The sequence below is a fragment of the Chrysochloris asiatica genome, unplaced genomic scaffold (genome assembly GCF_000296735.1).
Source record: "Chrysochloris asiatica unplaced genomic scaffold, ChrAsi1.0 scaffold00238, whole genome shotgun sequence".
Classification (NCBI taxonomy): Eukaryota; Metazoa; Chordata; class Mammalia; order Afrosoricida; family Chrysochloridae; genus Chrysochloris; species Chrysochloris asiatica.
The window spans coordinates 487451-514343 of record NW_006408756.1 but is presented as its reverse complement, the minus strand read 5'-3'; the positions used below and the strand labels follow the sequence as shown (position 1 = coordinate 514343).

Here is a 26893-nt window from a genome sequence, read left to right as displayed (position 1 = left end):
AGCCCGTCTTCAGCCTATAACTGACTGGAATACCTAAAAGGGGTTCTAGAACGTGCCCAGTGAAATAGGCCTCGTGCAAAGCCTTTACAGAGTATAGGACTTTAGGTGGAATCCTGAGTCCCATCCAGAACCTTTTGAGGTGGGACATTCCCACTAGAAAGGACAAGCAGACCAGCATGGAACAGCTACAGTGACAGAAGATACATCTTCAAAGAAAGATCATCAGGAAAAACCCAAAACAAAAATGTCAGCATAACTGGCTACTACATGAATAAGCAAGCTGTTTGTCAAGAAGACATCAAGGCTAGCAATCAAGTTCTTCAGGACAAACTCCCCTGTAAGACTGAAGTTCAAAGGGAACACACAAACAAGCATGTAAGCTTGCTGGCGACCACATTGGTCTACTGGTGAATGGAAGAGGGGAAAAGGCAGCAATGAAGAAATGGGCTGAGTTCAACCAGAGTCCATTGCCTCCCGTTGACCTGGAGATAAGAGAGAGAAGAGGAAGGGCTGGTTGGTCCAAAGTGTGGTGAAACATGGGGACACTTGAGCCCATGGACAAGGACATAGCCCCATAGGGCTAGAGCTGAGAGTAAAACATCCAGCTGATATGAAGTGAGGGGAGATGCACAAGAACACCCAAACTTGCAGAACTACCCTTGATGGCTCAATAATCAGAACTCAACTAGAGGAAGATTACAAAAAAAAAAAAATTTTTTTTAATATAGGAAACAAGGGTAAATTGCTACAATTTGATGAACCTGACCTATACTCAGCGGTAATTACTCTCAATACCAACAGAGAGGGAAGGAGTCTTCACATCAAGTATCAATGCTATCCCCTCTATACACAGGGTAAATAGGGATGGGCTAATTGGACATTGGCTACCTAAAATGAGGGGGCAATAAAGGCACGAAGTGACTGGCTTACAAGCTTTCAAGAGGCAGTTTAGTTTAAGAGTATGGGGGGAAAGAAAGAGTCCCTACTGAATAGCTGTCATCTTGTCTTGATGTATCTGGTGAAAAGAGATGGGGATATGATTCGTAAGATTCAATAGTGAATAATTGTTATCTGAATAATTGCAACTGTCACAATTGTAAAGGTAGAAGTTTTGTAACAAAAACAGGGGAGTGGTTAATCTTACAGTCCAGAAACAGAGGACCCTAGGACCATTAAGGGAGAAGCGCACAAGCAGAATGTGGGATCTTATCCAGAGAAGCAGCAATGCCAGAGATGGAGGCAGAGATGGGGGCATGGAGAGGGGGAGTGGCTGAGGACTCTGGATTCATAGACTAAGAAGAGAGGGACTAAGAGCTGGTGGCCAGGAGGCAGACTTGAAGAATGTGCCCTTGGGAGATGTAAATTATTATATATGCCTGAGTGGTTTTTGATGTTATTATTGTTGTAAAGCTAAAGTGTTGTTGTTGTTGTTAAGTGCCTTCGAGTCGGTTCTGACCCATAGCGACCCTGTACAGGGTTTCCGAGGGTGTAACTCCTTACGGGAGTAGAAAGCCTCATCTTTCTCCCGCGGAGCGGCTGGTAGTTTCGAACCGCTGACCTTGAGGTTCGCAGCCCGATTCGTAACCACTACGCTAAAGCTAAAGTGGATACAGAGAAATACTGTTATCTGATGGTACATGAAGGGGATTATAATCATTGTAATGAAACAAGGTGTATGATTTGTTGAATGTAAAACTGATGATTTGCCCTGTTAACTTTCATTCAATCCACAAAAAAAAAACCTTAAAAAAAAAAAAAACGCTGACCATATTCTTCCCTTTTGGGTTTCTAACTCCAGGTCTTGGCACATTTCATTATAATATTTGACTTTGTCTCTTGAGCTGCCCTTTGAAATTTTCTGTTCAGCTCTTTTACCTCCTCATTTCTTCCATTTGCTTTAACATCTCTATACTGGAGAGCAAGTTTCAGAGTCTCTTCTGACATCCATTTTGGTGTTTTCCTTGTCTTCTCAATGATCTTTTGTTCTCTTCCGGTGTGATGTTCTTTTCTTGCTTTCAGTCATTAGTATCTAATGCATCAAATCTATTATTGAAAGGATCTCTAAATTCAGGTGGGATATGTCCAAGGTCCTATTTGCCTCTTGTGGACTTGTTTTAATGTTCTTCAGCTTCAGCCTGAACTTGCATATGAGCAATTGATTGTCTGTTCCACATTCTGCCCCTGGCCTGATTTTGATTAATCATATGAAGCTTTTCCACCATCTCTTTCCACAGATGCCGTTAACTTGATTTCTGTGTGCTCTGTCTGTCTGGTGAGGTCCATGTGTATGGTGACAGTGACAGTGTGACGTGGAGTCGGTTCCGACTCAACAGTGACCCTGTATAGGGTTTCCGAGGCTGTAAATCTTTACAGGAGCAGAAAGCCTCATCTTTCTCCTGCAGAACGGCTGTTAGTTTCGAACTGCTGACCTTGAGGTTAGCAGCCTGACTTGTAATCACTACGCTACCAGAGCTCCTTGTCCATGTGTAGTTATCTTTTATATTGTTTAAAGAAGGTATTTGCAATGAATAAGTCATTGGTCTTGAAAAATTCTATCCTGATCTCCGACATTTTTTTCTATCACCAAGGCCTGTATTTTCCAACTACTGATCCTTTCTCTTTGTTCCCAACCTTTGTATTCCAATTGCCAATAATTATCATTACATCTTGATTGCATGTTTGATCAATTTCAGACTGAAGAAGTTGGTAAAATTCTTCAACTTAGTGGTTGATGTGCAAATATGAATAGTGCTGCTTACAGCTGCAAAATTTGTGGCAATTTGTTCCTCAGCAGAATAACTCACACACACTTTGCCCCACCTGCTCCCCTACAGCAGCTGAGCCTGAGGACAAAGAGGAGAAAAGCACACAGGGTGTTGGCAGAATTAATGATGTCCTCCTGGAAGGGTGACCAGTTCCTGCAGCATAGATGGGAATGTCCTTGTCCTGTAGACTCACTCCAGTTCCAGCTTCTGGCATGAAGAGGCATGCCGCTTCCCGGGCCCTCCAAAATCTTTTTTGGGGGATATCGGGTGGGTGTGCACATATAGGTTTAATTAAGGGACAGTGTGCCTCAGACTCAAGGTGACCTTGGGCACATCTTCTCTTTGCCCTGTTTTCGCATCTGAATTTAGGAACAGCTGTATGGGCTAGCACCTAGCATAGCGGGCATGAGGACACACACGGAATGTGGGGCAGGGCCCACTGAACATCTGGTTTACCTCAGTACAGGGCCAGGTGCCAGGAGCAGAACTGGCCTCCCACAAAGTCAATTGGAGGCAGTTTGTAAGCAGCCATGCCAAAGGTGTTTTCCAAGTTCTGACCCTTTGTAGGTCAGACCTCCTGAAACTAACCCCAGTCCCACCCATGATGCCCTTCTGCAGGTCACAGCCACCCAACAGATATCTGTTGAGCACCTCCTTGTGACCCCACCCATGTAATAGCCTGGTGGCCTCGAGAACTGCCACTCAGGCCCCTCAGAGGTCTGTGGAGAAGACTGGGGGCCCAGGATGCATTTTTTGACCCACTCCAGGCGTCTGCAGGACTTGTGTCTTGGGGAAGCAAACCAGAGCGGATCATTCCTTTCTCCTCCAGCAACCTTCCCACTTCCCCTACCCAGGCCCCCAGCACCTTAAAATAATACTGGCCACCATGCCATAGTGCCCACTGCTCACCATCCTCCCACACAGAGACTGCCTGAGGGTGGTGAGTGTGGCGTCCCCAGGGTGGTCTTCTGCAGGCTCCAGACCAGGCCAGGCCCCTGATCTCCTTCCACTGTACTCAGCAGAGCATGGACACATGGTGTGTATGGGCTAGCATCCATCTTGCTGTGCCAATGGGCCCCACAAAGCCTGCCAGGGCAGATGCTCAGTAGATGGTATTGATGGGGATCTCTGTGGTCTGTCAGGTCCAACTTGGTTTCCCTGACTCTCAGCTCTCAGGCTTAGGTCAGTAAAGTGACAACTTTGTGTTATCATTCAAAGGCACCATGGTCTCATAGTGCAGTGGGACCGGAGGCTTGCTCCTGTGACGGGCCTTCAGCTCTAGTCCTGGTCCTGGACGTACTGAGTCTGCCGATTTGGGGGCTTCTGGGGAGATGAGAGCAGCTGTTTTCATGAGAAGAGGTGTAGAGATGAAGCTCCACAAACGCTAGCAGCTGGTGGTCTATTGATGGCTCTGTGCTTCTGTCTCCTCATGAAAAAGGAACTCATCTTGGGGATGGTGAGCACACAGAGTGTTGGCCAAGCGGCTGCCTTCTTCTCTGGTCTCTCATTCTGCAGGGTACACACTGCAGCTCATTCACAGAAGATGGCGTGGGTTGGGATACACTGTATAGGGTTTCCGAGGAGCGGCTGGTGAGCTCGAACAGCTGACTTTGCGGTTCAAACTGATTTTGCAGTGCAGCATGTTAACCCACAGCGCCACACCAGGCCCTGTTGGATAGCTGACCAGAAAAGTGGCTGGACGAGGGGAGGGAGAGAACCGGGGATGGTGAGGACAGGAGATGGTGAGATGTTCGAAAGGGCGCTCCGGGGCGCCAGAGGGTTTTAAGGAGGGTGACTGGCTCAGACTCCAGCTTTGCAAAGATGCCAGTGGGTGTTGTGAAAAGAGGGGGGATCAGGGGAACCCACTATGAGCTTTGAGTAGACGACCAGCAACGCGGTGTTTAGCCTAGGTCTTGAGATGGAGATCCCGGTGCGTGACGACGTCGAGGAAGGAGACGGATGGGACCCCAGATCCGACGGAAGGCAAGAGAGGTGCCGTTCGCAAGCGCAGATCCGCGGAAGAGGTATGCAACGTGATCGGCGGGAAGACAGGCGGACCCTTCTGCCTGGAGAGCAGTTCCTGGAGGAGCGCGGCGCAACGGACCGGAAGTATAGCCGGAAGTGTAGTCTCTGCGGCGGCGCGCCTTAACCCGCGAAGTTCGAATCGACTGACAGCGGAGATCCGGGTAGCTGAGCTTCCGAAATTGGTGGGTTCCTGGGACCTCCGGCCCTGGAGCTTCTCCGCGGGGACCCTGCACCTGGTTCTCAGCCAAGCAGCTCGAGTGCAGGAGGCGGATTTCGAAATCCACCTCCCGGCAGCCCCTCGGCGGCGGTTCAGCCGCGTTGTGCCCTGGGACCCGTAGTCCATGCGCTAGGTGCCGTTTTCCTGTGGCCGGGGCCCGCGAGGGAGTGACCATCACTCATTGTTTAGCGTCTGGTCTTTTTGTCCCAGTGTCATACAGAACTGAGGTCTAGCGAAGTAGAGTGACTTGCTCAGGGTCAGAGCCACACCTGGTTGCCCAGGTGGAGGGATAATTAATGGGGAGGGAGGAGGTGGGCAGGAAGTGCTGAATCTCCACTGGGCGCCGCTAGGACCTCAATCTTTCTCTCGTGGAGTGGGTGAGTTGTTGCATGAATAACTGGCCCAGCCGACTCAGGACTTGGGGTTGCTGTCCGCCTCTCCTAGGGAATGATGGAGCGGTGTGGGCTGGCCCACCAAACTCCACTTGCCCTCCAACAAAGCTGGTGTCAAGTCCTCCAACGTACAGTTGTAGGCAGACAGCAGACGGCTTGAGCCACTGAACTTGTTTGAGCTTGTCACCCATCACTTAATCCTCTGTGTCACCAGAGCTCCTATATCAGACCTGCCCTCTGTCTTTGCTGAGATGGTTGACCAAATAGCCTGTCTCCTTAGGAAGGCTGTTTCCCAACCTTGGTGTCCTTGTCACAGGATTTCCTCCGAGTACAGCCTCCTCCTACTCCACCCTGGCATTGCATGCCTGAGATGTTAGGAGAGAGTTTTGCCTCTCAGATGTGAGCAGCCTGCCTTTCTGCCCTCCTCTGTGCGCTGCTGAGAACCCGCTGCCATGCCCAAGATCACCCTGAATGGTGTCACAGTGGATTTCCCATTCCAGCCGTACAGGTGCCAGCAGGAGTACATGGCCAAGGTCCTGGAGTGCCTGCAAAAGGTAAAGCTGAGGGCCGAGGGCCCCTGAGGGACTTGTGTATAGGGAATGGGCCCACACGGGACCAGCCTCGGCCAGGACCCACGTGCTCCCACCTCCAACGCCTGCCCAGAGGGGCAGTCTGGACACAGGACTGGGTTCTAAGTAGGGCTTCTGTTCTAGTTGGGTAGGAGAGACAATGAACAAGTAAACAAACAGGTGCTTTCAGGCAGTGATGAGTGCTCTGAAGGGAAAAGATGGGCTGGGGTGAGGTGCTTGTGCTTCCCTGAAGGGAGCACATTTGAGCTGAGATGAAGTGACAAGCATTAGGCTTACATTACACTTTGGACTGTGAAGGGGGCAGGGAGTAAGTGTGCTCCCTCCGGTTCCGCGGCTTCTCCTGTAGCAGCTGTACAGCTGTGACCATGGCTCTTGTGGCGCTGTGGAGGCCGTGTGGAGGTGGGCACAGCTTAGCAGAATTTGTCTGCTGTCTCCCGCTTCCCACAATGACCCTCCTCCGAGAACCAATATGTCGGCCACCCAGTTCCTTTCAGCTGGGACTGTAAACGCCTGAACCTGGAACTGCAGGCTGACGCTCTATTCCGAGACTTGGCACTTCATTACTCTTGTCAGTAATTATATTAGGCTGGAAAATGCTGTTATGTTTGGGAAATGCTTGTAAAGTGTTTGCTAACAAGGGCTGAATGACCTTACCCATAGTCATGGGCCTTTTTACCCAGTGTAGGTCCCAGGTCTGTGTCCTGCAAGGCCTCTTTGTCTTGTCCCCTCCCTCTCTGGCCCCACCCCATCCTTGTCAGAAGGTGAACGGCATTCTGGAGAGCCCCACGGGCACGGGGAAGACGCTCTGCCTGCTCTGCACCACGCTGGCCTGGCGGGAGCACCTCCGAGATGCCATCTCTGCTCGCAAGATCGCAGAGAGGATGCAAGGAGAGCAGTTCCTCAACCAGACCTTGTCGTCTTGGGAGAGTGCGGCTGACACTGGAGACACCCCAGGTGGCGCCCCTTCCTGGCTCTCCAACCTTACAGTGGGAATGGCGAAGGAAGGGGTGACGTTGGGTGGGCTTTTTGTCCCCTCCGGTGTGACTGTAAGGATAGCCTGTCTGTCTGTGGCTGTCTGAGTGTCTTCAGCTCAGTGGTCACAGGATTCCGCTGCTGACCGACCACACTCTCTGCGTCTTCATGCCTGGGCAGCTTGCTACGTGGATATCCCAAAGATCATTTACGCCTCCAGGACACACTCACAGCTCACGCAGGTCATCAGCGAGCTTCGGAACACGGCCTATCGGTGGGTTCCATGTCCAACCTCTCCTCTCTGGGGGATAGGAGGCTGGCCTAGCGTAGTGCTGACTGCCTGCAGCAAGTGCCATCTGAGTGGTAGGCTTTGGCATTCCTGAGCTGTCCCTTGGGGAGCAATGCTCCGCTTTCAGGCTGGGGGGGGAGGGTGTCAGGCATCTCCCACAGTTGAAACTTGTGCAGAAGCAGTTGTGGTGCTACAGGCCCGTCCTTACCCAAGTGCCTTGAGCTCCTTGCAGGCGTTGTTGTTGTGTCTGCTGTGATGGGGATCAGGCCTGACCTCTGAACCCTTGGGACCGCCTTCTGGGGGAGCTACATATATGGAGGTGCAAACAGGCCTGGCATCCTACCCTTGTGGTGATGGAGCCTGGGGACTCTCAGTAGCTCATGAGTCTCATCCCCCTATCTCCTCGCCCACCTTGGCAGTGACTCAGTGGCCCTCACAGCAGAGAAAGCCCGTCCCCTGGTCGCGCTTCTCCTCCAGCCGCCCTGTCCCCATCATCTGTACAATCAGATGCCCTATGTGCAGCCCACACTGCGGGGCTGTGCTGTGAAAGCCGACTTCTTCACCTGGTTCTCTCTCCCAGCAGGCCGCGCGTGTGTGTGTTGGGTTCCCGGGAGCAGCTGTGTATTCACCCTGAAGTGAAGAAGCAGGAGAGTAACCACATGCAGGTGGGCTTCAGGGGGGCCAGTCCATACTCCTCCTCACCCCCTGTGCTGCCTCTGGGCTGGGGATACAGTGGGAAATGAGCCTAGATCCCAATCTTTTCCCAGCCTTGACTTCATCTGGGACTGGCATCTTTCCCTTCCAGATCCATCTGTGCCGAAGAAAGGTGGCGAGCCGCTCCTGCCATTACTACAATAATGTCGAAGGTCAGAAGGCTGGAGCTGTGCCTGAGCCCGGGGAGGGGCGTGGGTCAGGCCACTGGCTGCTCCTGGCCCCTGGGAACTTGGGTTTCGGAAGGGCTCCCACACTTCCTGGTAGATGGGCGCACTGTGTCCCAGCCGTGCAGACAAGGTAGAGGGTGTGGAACCTGCATGCCTTCTGGGAGGGACCGTGTGGGTATGTACCAGGCAGAGGCCTAGGACCAGGCTGAGTAGGAGCCCTGGGTCTCCATGTGACAGCACTGCCCATGGGTTATCACGTGACTGTTGTCACATGGCTGTTGGTCACGTGACCGTGGGGTGTTAAGCATGGCTCGTGGGGCTCCACAGGGCTAGGACTCTGGAAGCTTGTGCCTGGTCTCCTTTTGCATAGTGGGGTGTGCCCTTGTGCTGTGGTCACTATGTGCTGAGACCCCTGAGTCCTGGGAAGGTGGTCTGGGTGCCCAACACAGGTTGCTATGATGCTCTGGGAGAAAGGACGGAGGGAGTGACCACAGCCAGCATGGCGTCGGCTTGGCATCTGTGACCTCCAGCTCAGGCAGGTGCTCATAGTGGGGCTAAAGCACACTTGGCTGGCCACCACCTGGCAGTGGCCTAAGGATCATTCATCTGTTCTCTGTGGCTCAGGGAACTCAGACTCAGGTGGGTCCTAGTGTTTTCTGGGCTTCCTGCCTCCAGGGCTGGGGGCTGCCAGTCCCGGGTCAAGGGGCTCAGGTGATTCTACCCGGAAGCTCAGGTGTGTGCTGGGAGGAAGGGCTACCTGCGCCTCTACTTGCTGGGAGCCCGCAGTGCAGTTCTGTGTTGGCACAACCTCACAACTGGCCAAGGACTCAGGCCTCCCTGGACATGGTGGCCAGCAGTGCCCCACAGCCCACTGGGTCCTCGCCACCATTTTGTTAACTGAATTTTGGTTGGGTGGCACTGAAGACCTCTTGCCCTGTGTCTGTGTTGACCCAGGCCTGCTGGATGGTCATCAGCAGGGAACGGGCCCTAGGCCCCAATGTTGACTGACCTGTGGCAGGCAGGGACAGTGTTGGACTCTCAGTGGCTGTGGTCAGGGACTGAAGTCTTCTCTCCTTGTCAACTTGGCCATCTGCTGTGTGATGAAGGGGAACCAGAGGGGCTTCTGTACATGCTCCTGGTCCCAGGGCAGGCCGAGGGACACTCGATACCCTGCGGGCCTTGGGGGAAGGTCCAGGCAGGACATGCGGGTCACCACCTGAACGCCTGAAGGGTCCATGGTAGGCCAGGGGCAGGTAAAGTGGCCACTCCTGCTCTAAGATGGTCTCAAAGGAAGGGGACAAGATGGGTGGCCCTGGAAAGGGGATGTCCTGCTCCTTTGGGGAGGGTTGGCGCCTTTTCCTGACACTCAGCCCTGGCCATGGGTGCCCATTCAGGAAGCCGGTGAGGCTCCGGGGCCTCATGTGCTACTTCCCTGGGTTCCAGACCACACAATGGGCGTTTTCCTCTGGATCTAGTCCACGGTGGCTGGCTGTGCATCATCTCTTGCCTTAGGGGAGAGGTCTTGGGGTGGTCACACTTCCTTCTCACCACATTGGAGCACTTCTGTCTTGGGCATCATCTCTGTGTGTGGGGAGACCCTGCAGTTCTGGGATGGGGGAGTGCTGGCACCTAAGCATCATCTCTGGGTGCGGGGAGGCCCTACATGGGGGACTCCAAGTGTGTGCTGACTCCTTCCCTGTACCTCCAGAGAAGAGTCTGGAAAAGGAGCTGGTCACCCCCATCCTGGACATCGAGGACCTGGTCAAGAGTGGAAGCAGGCACAAGTATGACCCAGGCCCCCGCTCCCACCATGTGGGGGCTTGTGGGCTGACTGGGCTGCTCACCCCCTTCAGGGTGGTTTCTCTTGGGTGTGCTGAGACCCAAGGACTCTCTTTTCTTTTGTACTTTATTGTTGATGAGACTCAGTATGAAACAGTAAGTGATTCTCAGGTATATAAGTCAAAACGGAACTCCCTGCTCTCCGCCTCTAAGCCTTGTGGGAGGTTCTTCCCGTGGGCTGTTCTGTCCCAGAAGGCTGTGCTACATGCTGTGTACGTTGCCTGTTGTGTCCCCAGGAGCGTGTAGCCCCCTTCTCTGAGGCCTGCAAGTTGAGGACCTTTTTCTGGTTTTGGAGATTCAAGTCATGATAAGAAAGACTTCCTATTTCTAAAGGAAACGATACTGTGGTTTTCTAGCGCTTTTCCCTTCTGTAGAAGTGGGTTGGGGGTTTTTGTTTCGGATTTTAGAATTGGTGACAGGGTCACATGGCTGAACATAAGAGGTTTGACCTCTTTAGGCCCCCTACCTGGCTGGGCCACACTGAGGCAGCCTGGGGCTCCCCTGTATGGCTCCCTGTGTTACTGCCAGCTCGCTTCCTGTGTGTGGCCTCAGCATCTTCTCTGCTTCTGCCCTCTGCCAGGGTGTGCCCATATTACCTTTCCCGGAACCTGAAGCAGCAAGCCGACATCATCTTTATGCCGTACAACTACTTGTTGGACCCCAAGGTGTGCCCACAGCCTATGGGCGGATGGTTCCATTGTCATGGGGTGTCCCTAGGCTTGGGTGGCACCTGTGGCCTTTGAGCAGGGCCTGGAACTGGCCACAAACTGGGCAGGCTGGGGGTATGGGTTCTTGGGGCAGCAGACAGTCATTAAGACGCACCAGCGTCAGTGAAGGAGTGGGCCACAGTTGGCGGTGGCGGAGCCTGGAATGCTGGTACTGACTGTTTGAAAGGTCAGAGAGGAGCATGGAGTGGCTGGTGTAGAGTGGACGTGGGGGCAGTGAGGACAGTGAGTTCGTCAGTGGTCTTAGCCAGGAAGGGTAACTGCTGCGGTGGGGAGCGGAGATCAGACTCGGCCTCTGAGCAGCAGAGTTTGCTGACGGTTTCCCTCTGGCTGGCATGAGAACCTCCGGGTAGGAGTTTGGGCCCAGCCTGGAATTGCACAGGCTTGAAATGCCATTTTGAAAGCTTCGTTGGAGGCTCCCTCCGTGGAGCCCACAGCTTGCTTGAGGCTACAACCCTCAGGATGGCAGAGTCTTGGTAGGGGCCGTGCGTCCTGTCAGATCCAAGCACACACAGTGAGTGATTTCTCAGAGAGTGGTCACTGAGTGGAGTGAGGCTAGTCTAGGAAATGGGCTAGTGTAGCTGGATATCCATTTGGAAGAGAACTATACCACTTCTGGAAGAACTTGTGGGGAAGATCTTTTTCATCTTGGCATAGGCACAAATCTCTTACTAGGACTCTCAAGGCACTTCCCATAAGGGGAAAAAAAAAAATCAAGAAATCAGGTTTGACTAGAATTAGAAACTTGGACTCTAAGAGAAAGAAAGTAAGAAGAAGAGTCCCAGGAAGAAAGCACCTGCTCCCAGTCATCTGTCTGTCAAAGGCTGGATAGGTGCCCCGGCTTGCAAATGGCCTGGTTACACTTAGAGAGGGTGCTGAGACTTCAGGGAACAACCACGGGAGCTAGCTGGGAATGCCCTCTGCCTTAGAAAGACCTCGATGCCTGGTGGTGGGCTGGGTGTGGAGCAGTTGGGAATCTTGTTGGTTGCTTCAATTTCCCTGTCCCTGGCGGTGGACTCCAGCCCCCATCCCCTCCTCCCCATGTAGAGCCGCAGAGCACACAGCATTGACCTGAAGGGGACAGTGGTGATCTTTGATGAAGCTCACAACGTGGTGAGTCTGGGCCCTCCCCCTCCTTGGCTCCTGTGGGAGGACTTGCTGCATCTTCCTGGCAGAGCTTTATCCAGACCCTGAGGCCTCCCTCCCCTAAGAACACAGTCTCCACCTTTATCTGGCCCCATTTCCTCACAAGAGCCCTTTGCCAGACCCAGCAGGCCTAGCTTCCCTCCTACTGTCCCCTGTTTGCCCTCTGGCGGCCACTCTACTCACTCCCACCCCCAGCACCCCCAGCAGCTCTGATGGAGGTGTTAGAGGAGAGCCCTGGATGGGACAGCCATCCATAGGGGTGCTGTTCCAGCCAACATTGCTGTTGGAGGAGCGTGGGCTCTGCCTTCCATGTCTTCTGATTTTGTGAGAAGTCAAAATCTAGATTTTGATGGGATGTTTCCAATTATGAAATGTTGCCAGCATGAATAAAATAATTTGGAAACACATGGGCCAAACCATGCACATCTTTGGACCAGTAGAGCCCTCCATCTGCCAGTGGGTACCCCTGGTCTTAGAAGCTGTCAGGATAGGGTCATAGGGATGGACAGGCTCCCAGTTCTCTAACTGGTCATGTCCCTGCCCCTGGGTGGTGTCGCGGCTCTCAGGAGAAGATGTGTGAGGAGTCGGCATCCTTCGACCTGACCCCCCATGACTTGGCTTCTGGGCTGGATGTCATAGACCAGGTCCTGCAGGAGCAAACCAAGGCCGCACAGCAGCGTGAACTCTACCTGGAGCCTGACGTGGGCATGGGTGGCTCCGGTAAGTTCTCGGCCACAGTGAAGCCCCACAAACCATGGCGGGGCTATTCCATCATTCTGGCACTCTCTGAAGACCTTGACTGCTTTCTCAGCTACTTGCTTCACAGCAGCTATTGATTTGCCCTCTACTTTCTGTAACTGAAGAAGCAAACAGGTTAGTCTGAAAGACACTTATGAGTCGTCCGAGTCCTTGGCCACCTGTGACTCCACGGGCTATCTGTAGGTGTGTTCTTACAGTGGTAGTCATGGTACACGTGGCTGTAGCGTGATCTCTGCGTGTCTTCTACGTGGTGTGTGGTAATGACTTGTGTTTGCCGTACCACTTGTGGGGACTTTTCACGTTAATTGCTGCAGGCTTTTCCCTTAGTGAGCGTGGCGTGGATGTCTTCGGCTGCTGATGGTTTTCTTCTCTTGGGTCACTTACTTGGATGTGAGGTCACTAGGGCATTGACTGCTCCCACTGCTGTGCAGTCTTGACAACTTTGGGGTGTCCGCTGCCTGTGTGTGGACGGAGTTGTATTAGCATAGCACCTCTCAGTCCTTCAGACGTCAGGCTCTCTGGTCATTTAAAAATCCTTGACCTACGTAAAAATGTAAACAAGGGTCGTAAAAGATTTAGAAGGAAAGGCAAGACTTCATTTCACTGACTTTGGAGCAGCCAGTCACTGAAGAAGGACATGATGCTTGGTAAAGTAGAGGGTCAGCAAAAATGAGGGAGAGCTGCCTGGACACTGACTGAGCAGAAGGACTGTGAGGGGGGCGCAGGCCTGGGGGGCGAGGTGCTACTACAACCGAAGGCACACAACTAAATTCATTCCCGCACAATTGAAGGGGCTAGAAGTCTGATTTCACGGTGCTGGCTCTAGGAGAAGGCTTTATCTCTTCAGTTCTGCGGAAGGGGCCGCGTCTCAGCTTCTGCTCCTTGCTTAGGTCTCCATGCGGCTTAGCATGTGTCTTCCCCCAGCTCTCCTTGCTTCTCTGCTTGCTTTATATCTCCAAAGAGTTGGCTGTAAGACACACCCTGCACTGACATTCCTCTCATCTGTACCAAGGGAGGCGCTCACCCATCTCTGGCCTACTGATTGGAAGAGATCCATATCTGTGCCCATTCCAGACATAGGTGACCCACCGGAATGCGGAAATCATCGCGTAATATCATTAATATCACATGCAAATAAAATTTTGCTAGAGATAATTCAGACACTTCTGCAGCAATGACAGAGAGCTTCCAGATGTTCAAGCCGGATTCTGACGAGGGCATGGAATGAGGGGTATCATTACTGACGTCACATCGATCTTGGCTGAAAGAAGACAATACCAGAAAGATGTTTACCTGTGTTTTTTGACTGTGTGGGTTATGACAAACTATGGACAACATTGCAAACAATGAATATTCTGGAACACTTAATTGTGCTCAGGAGGAACCTGTGCATAGATCAAGAGGCAGTTGTTTGAACAGAACAAGGGGATACTGAATGGTTTACAGTTAGGAAAGGTGTGCACTAGTGTTTCATTCTTTCATCATATTTATTTAATCTGTATGCTGAGCAGATAATCCGAGAAGAAGAACATGGCATCAGGACTGGAGGAAGACTCATTAACAACCTGTGATATGCTGATTATATAGTCTTGCTTGCTAAATGTGAAAAGGAGTTTAAAAAGTTACTGATGAAGATCAAAGACCACAGCTTTCAGTATGAGTTGTACCTCAATGTAAAAGAAAACAAAAATCCTCACCACTGGACCAGTAAACAACATCTATGTGATTGGAGAAAAGATTGAAGTCATCAAAGACTTCGTTTTGCTCAGATCAACCATCAACAATCATAGAGCACAGTCAAGAAATCAAATGACGTATTGTATTAGGCAAAGTATTCAAGAGCTGAGATGTCAGTTTGAGGACTAAGATATGCCTCGGCCAAGCCTAGTATTTTCAGTAACCTTGTATACAAGTGAAAGTTGGAGAGTGACTAGGGAAGACCGTAAAAGAATTGATGAGATGTATTTGAGTTACGGTGTCGGGGAGGAATATTAAGGGTACCATGGACTGCCAGAAGAGCAAACCGATCTGTGTTGGGGGAAGTACAACTAGAATGCTCCTTAAAATCCTAGATAGCCAGACTTCGTCTGTCATACTTTGGACCTATTACCAGAAGGGACCAGTCCTTGGAGAAGGACATCCTGCTTGGTAAAGTGGAGCATCAGCGAAAAAGAGGGAGCCCCCCCCAATGAGATGGATTGGCACAGTGCACTCAGGTACAGCAGGCGGTTTGAAGGTGGTGCAGGACCGGGAGGTGTTCTGTTCTGTTGTACATATGGGTTGATACGGGTCCGGCTTGGTGGCTCCCTACAACAACAAAACGCACTTCCAAATGGGATTCTCTCCACAGGTGTAAAGGGGTCGGCATTTACAACACACCGTTTTTTGGGATACAATTCAGTCCATCACAGTTGCCCTGAGTGGGGCTGACTCAGTGACACGTACCAGCAACTCTTACTCTCTGTGTCCCCGTCTTTCTCACCCAGAGCCTTAAGAGCCGTAACAGCATGTCTGCTCTCTTCTCTCATCCAGGGCTGAACATGGAACTTGAAGACATCGCCAAGCTGAAGAGTGAGTGCCACCCCTATCTCCTGCCTACACCTGGTCTGCTGGGTGGGACCACCCTGACGGCCGCCTCTTGTCTCTAGTGATTTTGCTTCGCTTGGAAGGAGCCATTGATGCCATCGAGCTGCCAGGAGACAGTGGTGTCACCAAGCCGGGGAGGTGAGGGATGGGCAACAAGTAGCTATGTGTGTCTGTCCGCCCACATGACCCTCACACTCACGACCCTCACACACACGACCCTCACACACATGACCCTCACACACAAAACCCTCACACACACGACCCTCACACATGGCCCTCACACACGGCCCTCACACACAGCTTTCACACATCACACTCTCACTCATGACTCACCTGCATCTCCTCCCTCTATAATTCCAGCCTGGCTTTTCCCCCTGAAATACCTTCACTAACAACGCTTGGTCTTTGGCACCTTGTTACAGCGCTCTTATCACCACCTCAGATGCAGAGCCTGACCCCTGAGCCAATGCCGAGAGAGCCTCGTTCTTGGAGCCAGCTCTGGGCAGCAGGGTTGTGTCCTTGGGCTCCAGCTGTCTCCCCCTTAGCTTGCCCTTCAAGGCTCTGGCCCAGTTGCCTCACCTCTATTCTATGGATACAGCAGAGCTTTACTTGTGTTTCCTCGTGTGGCTTCTGGCCCCCACCTCCTTGCTTTTCCCAAAGTCTGCCCCACAGGATGCCCCTGACAACCATCCAGCCCACCTCTCACCTCCGACCCGAAATTACTTTGGCCTGCTTGGCCTAAACTTTTTCTTCTCTCTTGTCAGCTACATCTTCCAGCTGTTTGCCGAAGCTCAGATCACATTTCAGACAAAGAGTTGCATCCTGGACTCACTGGATCAGGTCATCCAGCACCTGGCGGGCCGTGAGTTGTCGTTCCGCCCCCTCCCCCCCCACTCCCCGAGGGAGGTGTTGAGCAGATGGACGGGTTCCTGTCTGGATCAAGCTGCTGTCAACCCTCACTGCCAGCTATTGGGGGCCACTAGACCATGCCAACACCTCATACCTCCCTGATTGGGACGTGGAGACTTCAGTGCCAGGGGTCTAGTGACCAGGTCAACCTGGCTGCCAGCTGGGCCTCCCTGGTGAGGCGGCTCTAGCTGCCAGGTGCTCAGGTAGCACTCACACATGACCAGCTTTACCAGCTTGGTCGCTCAGGGTGCCTCTGCGTAGCTGCGTCCCAGCCAGCCCACTGAGGTCATGTGCTGCCGAGGCACGTGGAGTGTGAACGTGGCAGGCTTAGTCTCCCCGTATGTCCTGTATGGATAACAGTCCAATTCCCCAGGGCTCGTTCCCCTCTGGGGTCTGGGGACAGGGTGGTCACAGCTCCCAGCCCCATAGAGTCGGAACCCAGGAGAGGACAGCTCTTTCTTGGGTGTGTCCTCTGTCTAGGTGGCCAGGATTTGTTGGGTGCACCCTGCTGTCCTTGGGAGGCAGGAACCTGGTCTGGTTCTGCACAATAGTCATGTGTGTCACTGCCTGCAGGTGCCGGGGTGTTCACCAGCACAGTGGGCCTGCAGAAACTGGCAGACACCATCCAGGTAGGTGCTTGCCCTCCTGGAAGCACGTGGGCCGTTGTGGCTGAGTCTGTGGTCTGGTGGTAAAGCCCAGGCCCCTCTTGGCACTCATGCGAGCTTCCAGAGGCCTCGGCCAGCAGCTCTGTAGCTGCTCTGTCCTAGTGAGGGACAGGAGTGGAGGACAGCGTGACACCACAAGCCCAGATGTGTGTGTCTGAGCACAGCTTGGGGAGGGGCCAAGAACCTGGGCCTGAGTGACGTCACCTGTCTAAGCTTGTCTCCTCGTCTGTATTGTGGGCACCTGCACTCAACCTGCCAAAGAGAGATGAATAGCAAGTCAGGAGGTACAGTCAGGCAGCCAGAGATCTGTACCCAGGCTCTTCTCCCCAAGTTCTTGTCCAGCTGGTGTGTCCTGCACGGGGGTCTCCTGGGCCCTTAGAACAGGAGAGGTTTCCTGTGAGCGGGCCTTGCCCTCTCTCTGTTGCCTCCCAGACGAGCAGTCTGAGTCAGCCTGTCTGTGAGACAGCTCCAGCTGCTCACCCACAGAAACTTACCTCAGCCGTGACTGTTTCCGCCTCCACACCCCACTGGCTTGGGGACTTTGTCAGTTCTCTGACCTGACTCTGCCCTCCTTCCCTGCGCCCTGTACGGGCCCCCGCAGCTGCAGTGCTAAGCGGAAGTTGACAGGCAGCTTGCTCATCCGACCAGTCCTCTTCCTGTCAGGGAAGGCGTGTGCTGAGTGTGGGTGGGGTCTGCCCTGGAGGGGCTCCCTGAGAGGTCAGCACCCGAGTGTTAGTGTGTGGGGTTGTCTGTCCCACTCACTTGGCTGAGACCGTGCAGACACAGAAGTGCTCCCGGCTCCCCAACTCCTCAAGCCCATGTTCCAAGTACAGGGTTGTTCCTGGTCACCTGAGATCAGACTGGCCCTCCTGTCCCTTGTGGTTGTACTTCTGCATGGTCTCTGCTCTCTTCTCCAAGTTTTGCTGCTGAGGTCCTTGTAAATGACACTCAGGCCACCTTCCCCCCGGGTGGCCTTCTTCAGAGAACCTGGCCTTACAGTCTCTCTGAGCCAGAGAAGTCTGGCATTGGCTAACTGAGCAGACTGTGAAGATGTTCATGTCCAGACGGGCCAAGACCATGTGGGAAGGGAGGTGCCCAGGGTACCAGACCAGAGACGCCTCAGGCTGGCGTGGGTGGGGGAGAAATGCTCTGAGATACGGTGTGATTCAGCAGCCCCCATGGGTGGTGTCAAGGTTTGGTGCTGCAGCAGACAGCCAGGACCCTCATACGCTGTGCATTGCGGCTCATCTCGTGGACCAGGGGCTCCTACCAGGGCTCGTGTTGGGTGTGGGCAGCAGTCAGGGCATCGCTTGGAGTAGGGTGCGGAGTGGGCAGAGGTGGGTATGTGGGGTCAGTAGTCCTCAGGGATGGAGTCTGCACTGCACTCAATGAGCGTTGGAGTAGGTCAAGACCCTTTGGGTATGACTGAGCATGGGACACAGCAGAGGATGGGGCTGTGTGAGACCCTGGCCATCCTCCGTGCCAGGCAGGACCCTGGCAGAGCCTCAGTGGTCTCTGGAGTTTGTGAGGGGTGCCCTTTCCTCACCCATAGGTCACGCTTGGGCAGGACTGTACTATAGAGGCACACATGTGCATGCACACGTGTGTGTAAACAGGTACACACGTGTGGGTGCCTGTGGACACGTGTGAGGGCCAATGCCCCAGGTTCTGACTTGCCGCTGCACCTCTTCGAGAGCCTGCCAGGGCTTCCACTCCTTCGCCCTTTTCTCCGTCACATGGGCAGGTTTCTGGTTTCTCCTGGTTTGGGGCCTGTCCTGTAGTAACCGGGGCACCCTCTGAGTCCATGGCCTCATTCTCATTTTGCCTGTCCACCTGTCACCTGGTGGGGCCTGCCCTGTAGTAACAGGGGGCACCCTTTGATTCCTTGGCCTTGCGCTCATCTTCTTGCCTGCTCTCAAGTCTTTATGAAGATATGTTGAGTGGGAGTCCTCCAAGACTAGTGGTCAGCTGTGTCCTGTGAGGGAGGGGGCACAGAGACAAAGGACCAATTCGGAGCCATGCTGGGCCATACCCCAGGGCCCACCGGTGCCAGTGAGTGAGCAGATGTCTTCCAGAGAGATAAGGGCTCATTCCCCAGCCAGCCCGGTCCTTCTTAGAACTACGGTGAACCAGTGGCTTTGTTTCTCCTGAGGTGGCCCCTTCTGGTTGCATAGCTCAGTCCCTGTTTTGTCTGCCCTCCAGATGGTGTTCAGCACAGATGCTCCTGATGCCACCCCTGACTCCATGATGGGGCAGGGGCCTTCCAAGTTCTACAAGGTAGGAGCCACATGGGTGCCTCATGACCCCATCCCCTCAGGATTGGGCAGGAGCATTGGGGGCAGCAGGCCTGGGCTGTTGTGTGTACCCTCCCTATAGGTACACATTCACCCTGACACCAGCCAGCGCAGGAGAGGGCAGAGGGCAGACGTCTGGGGTGCTGCTGCTGCCAAGAAGCAAGGTAGAGCTCGGGGTGGGGGGGAGGGTTGGGGGAAGGTGCTTGACCCCAGTGTTGGGCCAGTCCCTGCCCCGCTGAGGCCATCTTCTGGCCACACTTGGCCCTGCCGCCTTTTTGTGTCCAGACTTCACAAGGGTTCCTCCATGCCACCAGCCCCCAAAGTGCAAGTTGTTGTAGCTGTGATGATCCTCTGGGCTCCCAGCTGTGACAATGCCCCCCACCCCCAGATCTGGTCCAGGCTCCTTGTTGGCTGTGATGGTCACCACATCCTCACAGAAACTTATGGCCTGACCACTGTAAGGAGGCCTTCATCCCTGGTCCTATGTGTTCATCCTCCAACTGGGACACATGCTCCCAGCCCCCTTCAACCTGAGGCACCCCAGCCCTGCTGGGCTCCGGCCTTCGCAGCCCCCTCCCTGGAAATGCTGTGGATTCTCAGAAAGAGCTCCTCCCTGCCTGGGTAGTGACAGGAAGTGATGTCATCTTCCTGAGGCGGGAGGGGGAATGTATTCCTCGGCAGGGGTGGGGTACTGAGGTTTCTTCATCTCTCTCCTAAAGAGCCCCCTGAGCCCTAGGACCTGCCATTTATCATGGCATGTCCTTGTCTTCTCAGGGTGGCCACAGGCCTGTCTCCTCTGTTGGTTAGGTCTGGCCCCCGAAAGGGTTTTTGGTCTGTATCATCCCTGCTGCCTTGGCTGGACTTCAGAGTCATGTGTGAGCTCACACGACATACCCGGAGATACCGACGCAGGGAGGAGGCCCATCACAGGGTGGCTAGCCGGGCTTCCGGGCCTGGGGGCCCTGGGGCCTGGCCTTCGTTGGCTGTGGCCTCTGCAGCCCCCTGCACTGCCTGTCACTCTCCCTAGTACACTGAGACACAGTGACTGGGCCCAGATGCAGATGAGCTCGTGCATCCCCCCAGGAAAGGTCCCCTTACAGAAGCTCCACATCTCTGCCCTCTCCGCTTGTCCCCCAGGGAAGGTGTTGAGCTACTGGTGTTTCAGCCCCGGGCACAGCATGCGTGAGCTTATGTACCAGGGTGTCCGCTCGCTCATCCTCACCAGCGGCACACTCTCCCCCATGTCATCCCTGGCTCTGGAGATGCAGATGTAAGGGGGAGCCCCTGGGCTGGGGGCAATGCTGCGCTGTGGGCGCTTGGGGCCCAGGCTTCCCGGAGGGGGCAGTGAGTGCGCTGTAGCCACCTCAGCTGACCCCTCCTGCCATGCAGCCCTTTCCCGGTATGCCTGGAGAATCCCCATGTCATTGACAAGCACCAGATCTGGGTGGGAATCATTCCAAAAGGCCCCGATGGGGTTCAGCTGAGCTCTGCATTTGACAGACGGTAAGACCCAGGTCTGGAATGGAGGAGTGGTTGCTGAGCTTATGCATAGGCAGAGGCCTCGGGCTGCCGTGGTCAGGTACCCCTGTGCAGCAGTAGCCCCGGCCCAGCGGTCAGCGTGCCAGCGGGGGGTGTACTGTAAGCTAGAGGGAGGCGAGGAGATGAGACAAGCGGCCCTATAGACGGGGGGTGGCTTCGGGGTGTGGCAGCCACTTCTTGCCCTCTGCCTGGAGACCTTGTCCACACTGCTTCCTGTGGACTCCCAGGTGGTCCTAGGCCACAGTCTGTCTGCTGCCCGAGTGGCCCAGGTACCAGCCTGAGGTCCCTATGGTAGAGGCGGGCCTGGGCTCTTCACAGCAGCCCTCTCCATTCTCCACACAGGTTTTCTGAGGAGTGCCTCTCCTCACTAGGGAAGGCTGTCGGTGAGTCCCTGTCCCCATCTGAACCCCACAGCACAGGGGGAGCCTCTTAGTGCTCAGCCTGACTACACCATGGGCCTCTGCTCCCAGGCAACGTCGCCCGCGTGGTACCTCATGGTTTGCTGGTCTTCTTTCCTTCTTACCCCGTCATGGAGAAAAGTCTGGAGTTCTGGCGGGTGTGTCCCTACACCCCTCCCCCCCAATGCCCTGGTGTGGTGGGAGGTAGGGAGACAAAGGAGCCCAGGAGGGGTGGGTGGCGGAAGAGGGTGGCCATCTTCTCTTGGGGAATGGTGACAGGCTTGGGCAGTCACACTGAGTCTCTCCCCTAGGCCCGAGACTTCGCCCGGCGGATTGAGGAGATAAAGCCAATGTTTGTGGAGCCCAGGAGCAAAGGCGGCTTCTCTGAGGTCTGTCCACCAGGCTGGCCCTGGCCCTTGCCCTTCCCATGGCCACAGCCTCTTAGACTGGCCTGCTGCCCCTGACCAGCTCTTGTTGGCCACTGTGCCCCCCCAGGTGGCTCTCACCTGGCTAGACCAGAGTGAATGCTTCCCACCCACTCTTCTCCTGGGCTTCTCTGAGGTTTTCGACACTCTGGACCCTGCTGGCCAGCCGCCTGGGACTGGAGTTTAGGGTGACAGATTCCTCTTCCAGGTCATGGATGCTTACTACACCAAGGTCGGCAGTCCAGGGTCGGGCGGGGCCACCTTCCTGGCTGTGTGCCGAGGGAAGGTGAGACCTCTTTGGGGTTGGACGACACCATGGGCCCCACCCTCCCATTTAGCAGATGCTGGCCGGGAGGAGCTGACCATGACTGTCCTTACTGTGGGCCCGGCCCGCTGCCTCATGCTCCTAGCCACAGAGCAGAAGGATGTTGATCGTGGAGTTTAGGGGGGAAAGTGGGTCACCTGACCCATCACTCCCTCCCACATTGGGGTTTCCCCTAAAGGGGACGGGTGGATAAGCGAGTAGATTCTGCCCAGCAACTCCCTGTCCCTGTCCCCAGGCTAGTGAGGGGCTGGATTTCGCAGACATGAATGGCCGGGGAGTGGTCATCACGGGCCTCCCATACCCCCCACGCATGGACCCTCGGGTTGTCCTCAAGATGCAGTTCTTGGATGAGATGAGGGGCCAGAGTGGAGCCAGGGGTCAGGTAAGGGGCCAGGGAGCTGGGACCTAGGGGAGCTAGGGTGAGTGGACAGCCACTGATGGCCCCATCCTCAAGCAGTTCCTCTCTGGACAAGAGTGGTACCGGCAGCAGGCGTCCAGGGCCGTGAACCAGGCCATCGGGCGGGTAATCCGCCATCGTCAGGACTATGGGGCCATATTCCTCTGTGACCACAGGTGACTACAGTACCCCCACTGCCTCCACAGAACCCCTCTAGCCTAGGAGGGACCCTGGGTTTTCCAGAGGGATCTGTCCCTAGCCCCTCAGGCAGGATCCCACAGACAGCCCTGCTCCCTCAGGTTTGCCCATGCCGATGCCAGAGCCCAGCTCCCGTCCTGGGTACGTCCGTTTGTCCAAGTGTACGATAGCTTCGGCCCTGTCATCCGTGATGTGGCCCAGTTCTTCCGTGTAGCTCAGAGGACGGTAAGTTTCGGTAGACGGGTGCTGTGTTCACTAGGGAGGAGTTGTCCCCCCAAAACTGGTAGGGAGTGGTGAGGGGCTTCTCACAGCCACCTCTCTCCTACCAGATGCCTGCTCCCACCCCCCGTGCTGTGGCTCCAGGACCCCCCCTGGGAGTGGGTGCTACCACGGGGGCTGCACTGCCCAGCCCCCTGCTTCCAACCAGGAGTGCCAGGAGTCTGGACCTGCATGTGCCCAGCCTGCAGCAGAGGCCTGTGTGTGCGTGGGGGCTCAGGGATGAGGGCATGGTGGTGGGGCGGGGACCAGGTGTGCATACGCACCAGATTCCTGCTGACTCCTTCCGTGTTCCTGCAGGCTCGCCGGCCTCTGGGGACACTGAGAACAGTATGTGTCTGGAGTATGAACAGGAACTGGCATTAGCCTGGAGGAGACCCCAGGGGCTGCTGGCTGCTTTGGAGCACAGTGAGCAGCAGGCCAAGGGGCTTAGGGATGAGACCCTCCCCGGGGAGCAAGAGGTAAGGGGATCTGAAGTCCCTGTGATTCTGGGCATTAGTCCACTCAGTTGCACCCCACCTGGGTCTGGCCTCTCCTGCTGGCTCTTCCCTGAGCTACCCAGAAGCCACTGGTCTCCTGGTCTGGATGGGGCTTTTCCTGCTGAGGGCTTTGGACTCTTCTCCCACCATGTTGGGCCAGCCCCCGAGGCTGTTTCAGTGGTTCACTCACTTCCCCCTGCACCCTGACCCGGGGATGTCTGCTGTGACGGGGTGTGGGGACTCGGGGACTTGGGGCCAAGAGAGTGGAGTGGACTGTGGCTCTTGCTCCCAGGCACAGTGCTTCTCCACCCTGGGCCTGAGGCAGGAGAAGAGGCTGGTGGATGAGCAGAGACGGTGTAGGAAGAGGATCAAGCTCGTCAGTGGTCCCAACCACTCACAGGTGCACCTGGGCAGATGGTGGGTGCTGGTAGGGCAGGGGGTTGGACAGAGCTGGGGGCTCAGAGGACAGCAGGGAGGGAAAAGGCCACAGCACCCTCGCCTGTCAGAGCCAATCCCCAGCTCCACATACCCCCCCTCCTCCAGCAGAAGTCCTCACAGAATTGTCTCTGTTGGTCACTCCTACTTCACAAACATTCAGGCCTCAGCCTGCCCCATATCTCTAGTTTTGAAAACCATCATCTGATTTGGAGCACCAAGAACCTGGCACCTTTGACACCGTGCTCAGCAGCTTTAGTCTTTGGAGTTTGACATTGTATTTGAGACCCTCTCAGTTTTACAAGAAAGTGGTAGAATCCAGGCAGCTCCCTTCCCCTTCCCACAGTGTCCCGAGTGTGACAAACACCCCCCTACACAGCCACTCAGCAGAAGCTACCTCAGGCTTGGGGTTTTGTTTTTGTTTTTTTTTTTCCACAAAGGCACTCAGAAACTGGCTCCCTGTTGCCTGTCACGAGGGATTCCCCGCCCACCCCCACCCCCCAGCATCCCACCCTGGTGATTAGGGTTGTATAGAGGGTTCCCAGAACCCCTTGGTGTTGCAGGCTGACCATTGGGTTTGGCCCTTGAGCACACTGGGTCTGGGGCCTGCATGGCATAGGAGGGGACTGTGGACACGGGGACAGCGCGTGCTGATGAGTGGTTTGTCAACTTCTGGCCTCAGATGGAAGCAGTTACTAGTTCCTTAGTGACAGTCTGATCCAGGGAGCCCACGTCCTGGAAAAGCCACAAATGTCAGTGCGTCCGTCCCTTGGTTTCAGGACCAAGCCAGGAGGGCGTGAAGGAGGCAGCAGCTAGACACCCCCTCTGTGGACAGAGGGGCCTGGTGGGGGCCGTACACATGCTGGATGTTCTCTGGGCAGAATGAGGAGCAGGGTGTTAAGGCAGGGGTCTGCAGGAGGAAGGGAGTGGGGAGGGGTTGGGGGAGGGACTCACACTGGCACGTCATGGGCTGTGCCCCAGGAGGTGGCATGCGGTGAACAGGTGGACAGAGCCAAGCTCTTCATGGCAGCCTTGAAGCAGGCCCTGAGCCAGGCCAACTTTGACGTCTTCACCCGGGCCCTGAGGGACTATAAGGGTTCCGACGACCTTGACAACTTTACTGCCTGCCTCGGTCCCCTCTTTGTTGAGGACCCCAAAAAGCACAGCCTGCTCCAAGGTGAGAGAAGTGGCAGAAATCGAGTCAGAGGTCATCCATCCCATGAAAAGGGGCTGGACAAACATCAACCTGGTGCCCTGTCTCTGCAGGGCTCTACCAGTTTGTGCGGCCCCACCACAAGCAACGGTTTGAGGAGGCCTGCCTCCGGCTGACGGGGCAGGGCTGCGGCTCCCGGCTAGAGCACAGCCTTCCTCAAGGGCAGCTGGCCCCCAACCCCAGCGGTGAGCCTGGTCCGGTGTTCCCTCTCCCCCTCCCCCATCTGTCCGGACTTGTGTCTAGCCTGGCGTGAACAGCACCTACTCCCATACTAGTTAATAGACAACCCACACCTGAGCAGGGGTTTCCCCCAATAACAGATGTCCCCATCCCCTCAAGGCCGGCCAGCTCGAGAACCATCCCCCCCTGCTTTGTCACCGTGATGACCACCTCTGTTGTCTCTGATCCTGAAGCCTGCCTGGGCATTTGTCAGGGGCCCATCTTCCTGGTAGTCCCACCTCCTCCCTGTGGGGACTTCCCAGACTTGGGGATGTGAGGTGCTTCCCTCTAGGCTCAGGCCCAGCAGGACTGCAAGGACTCATTGCTCATGTTCCCCAGGAAGCCGGGAGCCTGACCCCAAGTTGACTGTCTCCGAGGGTGCCGTCCAGCAGCTGGACCCTAGGGCACACCTGAACCAGGGTGGGCCCCACCTGGCTACAGGTACCTGTCGGCAGGAAGAGTCCCTGAGCCCCAGTCTCATGGGGGTTTGCTCTCGAATACAGGCCTGGGGGTCTCCAGCCCTTGTTAACTCAGAACCAGGCAGGTGCTCCAGGACCCTGTGCTCTGATGTGGCCTCCAAGCCTGGTCCTCTCTCGTCAGGGGAGTCCAGTGGCCACCTGAGAACAGGTCCGCAGAGCCGGCCTACTGTGACCTCCTATCTAGCGGACGTCCGAAAGGCCCTTGGGTCTGAAGGCTGCAGCCAGCTCTTGGCAGCACTGACCACGTACAAGAAGGATGACAACTATGAGAAGGTGGTGACCGTGGTGGCTGCACTCACCACCGCCAGACCTGAGGACTTCCCGTTGCTCCAGAGCAAGTGTCCATGGGGCTGTGCTCTGGGAGGGGGGACCCAGGGAGAGGTATCAGGGCTGAGTATCCCCATCTCACAGGATTTGGCATGTTCGTGCGCCCGCACCATCAGCGGCAGTTTCAGCAGATGTGCGCAGACCTGACAGGCCAGCCTGCCCCAGGCCTGGGCACTGGACCCCCAGGAGCCTGGGATGCCAGCCCTGCTGGGCCTACTGGCCTTGAGCTCGCCCATGAGGCCAGGGCGCCGGCCAGATCGGGTAGGGTGTACTGCCCTGACGCTACCACCCCTCCAAGCCCAATCACTCAGGGTCCCCAGCTCAGCTCTTGGGCCCCAGGCCCTTCACAGTCTGGAAAACTCAGCAAAGTCGAGAGTAGGAGGCCAGCAGAGCTCACGGGAGCTAGAAGGGCACACCCCAGGCTTCCCTGTGGTTGGTCAGACCCCCTGTGGGACAGGTCAAGGGAGCAGGCCTATGCAAAGGTCCCTGTGCCCCCACAACCCAGTGCAGGGGGTTCCGTGTGCTGTGGCTGTGGGGATGACCAGGTGCTGTTCCAGTGTGCCACCTGCGACTTCCACCGCTGCCAGGCCTGCTGGCGCCAGCACCTCCAGGTCGGCCCCCTTCCCACAGGGCACCATGCCCCCAAAGGCCCCAGTGTGCTGGGCAGCTTGTGCAGTGAGCCCTCTGTCCCCACAGGCCTCTAGGACATGCCCAGCCTGCTACACGGCCACTAGGAAGCAGAGCCTGTCACAGGTCTTCTGGCGGGGACCCTGGTGAGCCAGCTAAGGACCAGGTCCCAGGTCTGCTGGTGCTAAGGGACCCTATGCCAACATCAGTGTCTCCTGGGCCACGGACCCCTGGTGAAACTCCCCAGAACACTGCTTGGTGCTGACCCAGGCCTGGAAGGAGGGGGCGGTGTGGACTTCTTTGGAGGTGCCCACTGGCTGCTGTCTGCCTTTGACAACTGGAATTCCTCTGAATAAAGTCACTGCCTGAGCCTCTGCCCAGTGTCTGCCTGGCCTCGGTGGGTAAGGGTGGGCCCAAGATGGTGTCCCCTTCCCCCCCCATCCCTGGGTTATCCCTTCAGAAAGGTGGCAAGTGAGGAGTCCCACTGAACCTCAAATGGAAG

The 26893-nt window shown here is 55.4% G+C and overlaps 1 protein-coding gene and 1 pseudogene across 1 annotated transcript; one reads left to right on the top strand and one right to left on the bottom strand.

Moving 5' to 3' along the window:
* The window catches only part of LOC102839277, a 7016-nt pseudogene extending 4027 nt beyond the window's left edge, over positions 1–2989 (bottom strand).
* A 2862-nt stretch (positions 2990–5851) lies between these two features.
* On the top strand, positions 5852–26541 carry RTEL1 (regulator of telomere elongation helicase 1). The gene is made up of 34 exons (XM_006873381.1): positions 5852–5953; positions 6748–6943; positions 7142–7235; positions 7834–7915; positions 8056–8116; positions 9840–9915; positions 10551–10635; positions 11743–11808; positions 12408–12561; positions 15133–15171; positions 15249–15324; positions 15951–16048; positions 16669–16724; positions 18963–19037; positions 19137–19218; positions 20192–20324; positions 20444–20557; positions 20936–20976; positions 21064–21149; positions 21303–21380; positions 21625–21702; positions 21977–22123; positions 22199–22314; positions 22438–22561; positions 22666–22816; positions 22913–23073; positions 23384–23491; positions 24508–24703; positions 24793–24924; positions 25298–25418; positions 25569–25771; positions 25849–26025; positions 26206–26375; positions 26461–26541. The coding sequence occupies exons 1-34, from the start codon at positions 5852–5854 to the stop codon at positions 26539–26541; spliced, it is 3759 nt and encodes a 1252-aa protein (XP_006873443.1).
* The last annotated feature ends 352 nt before the right edge of the window (positions 26542–26893 follow it).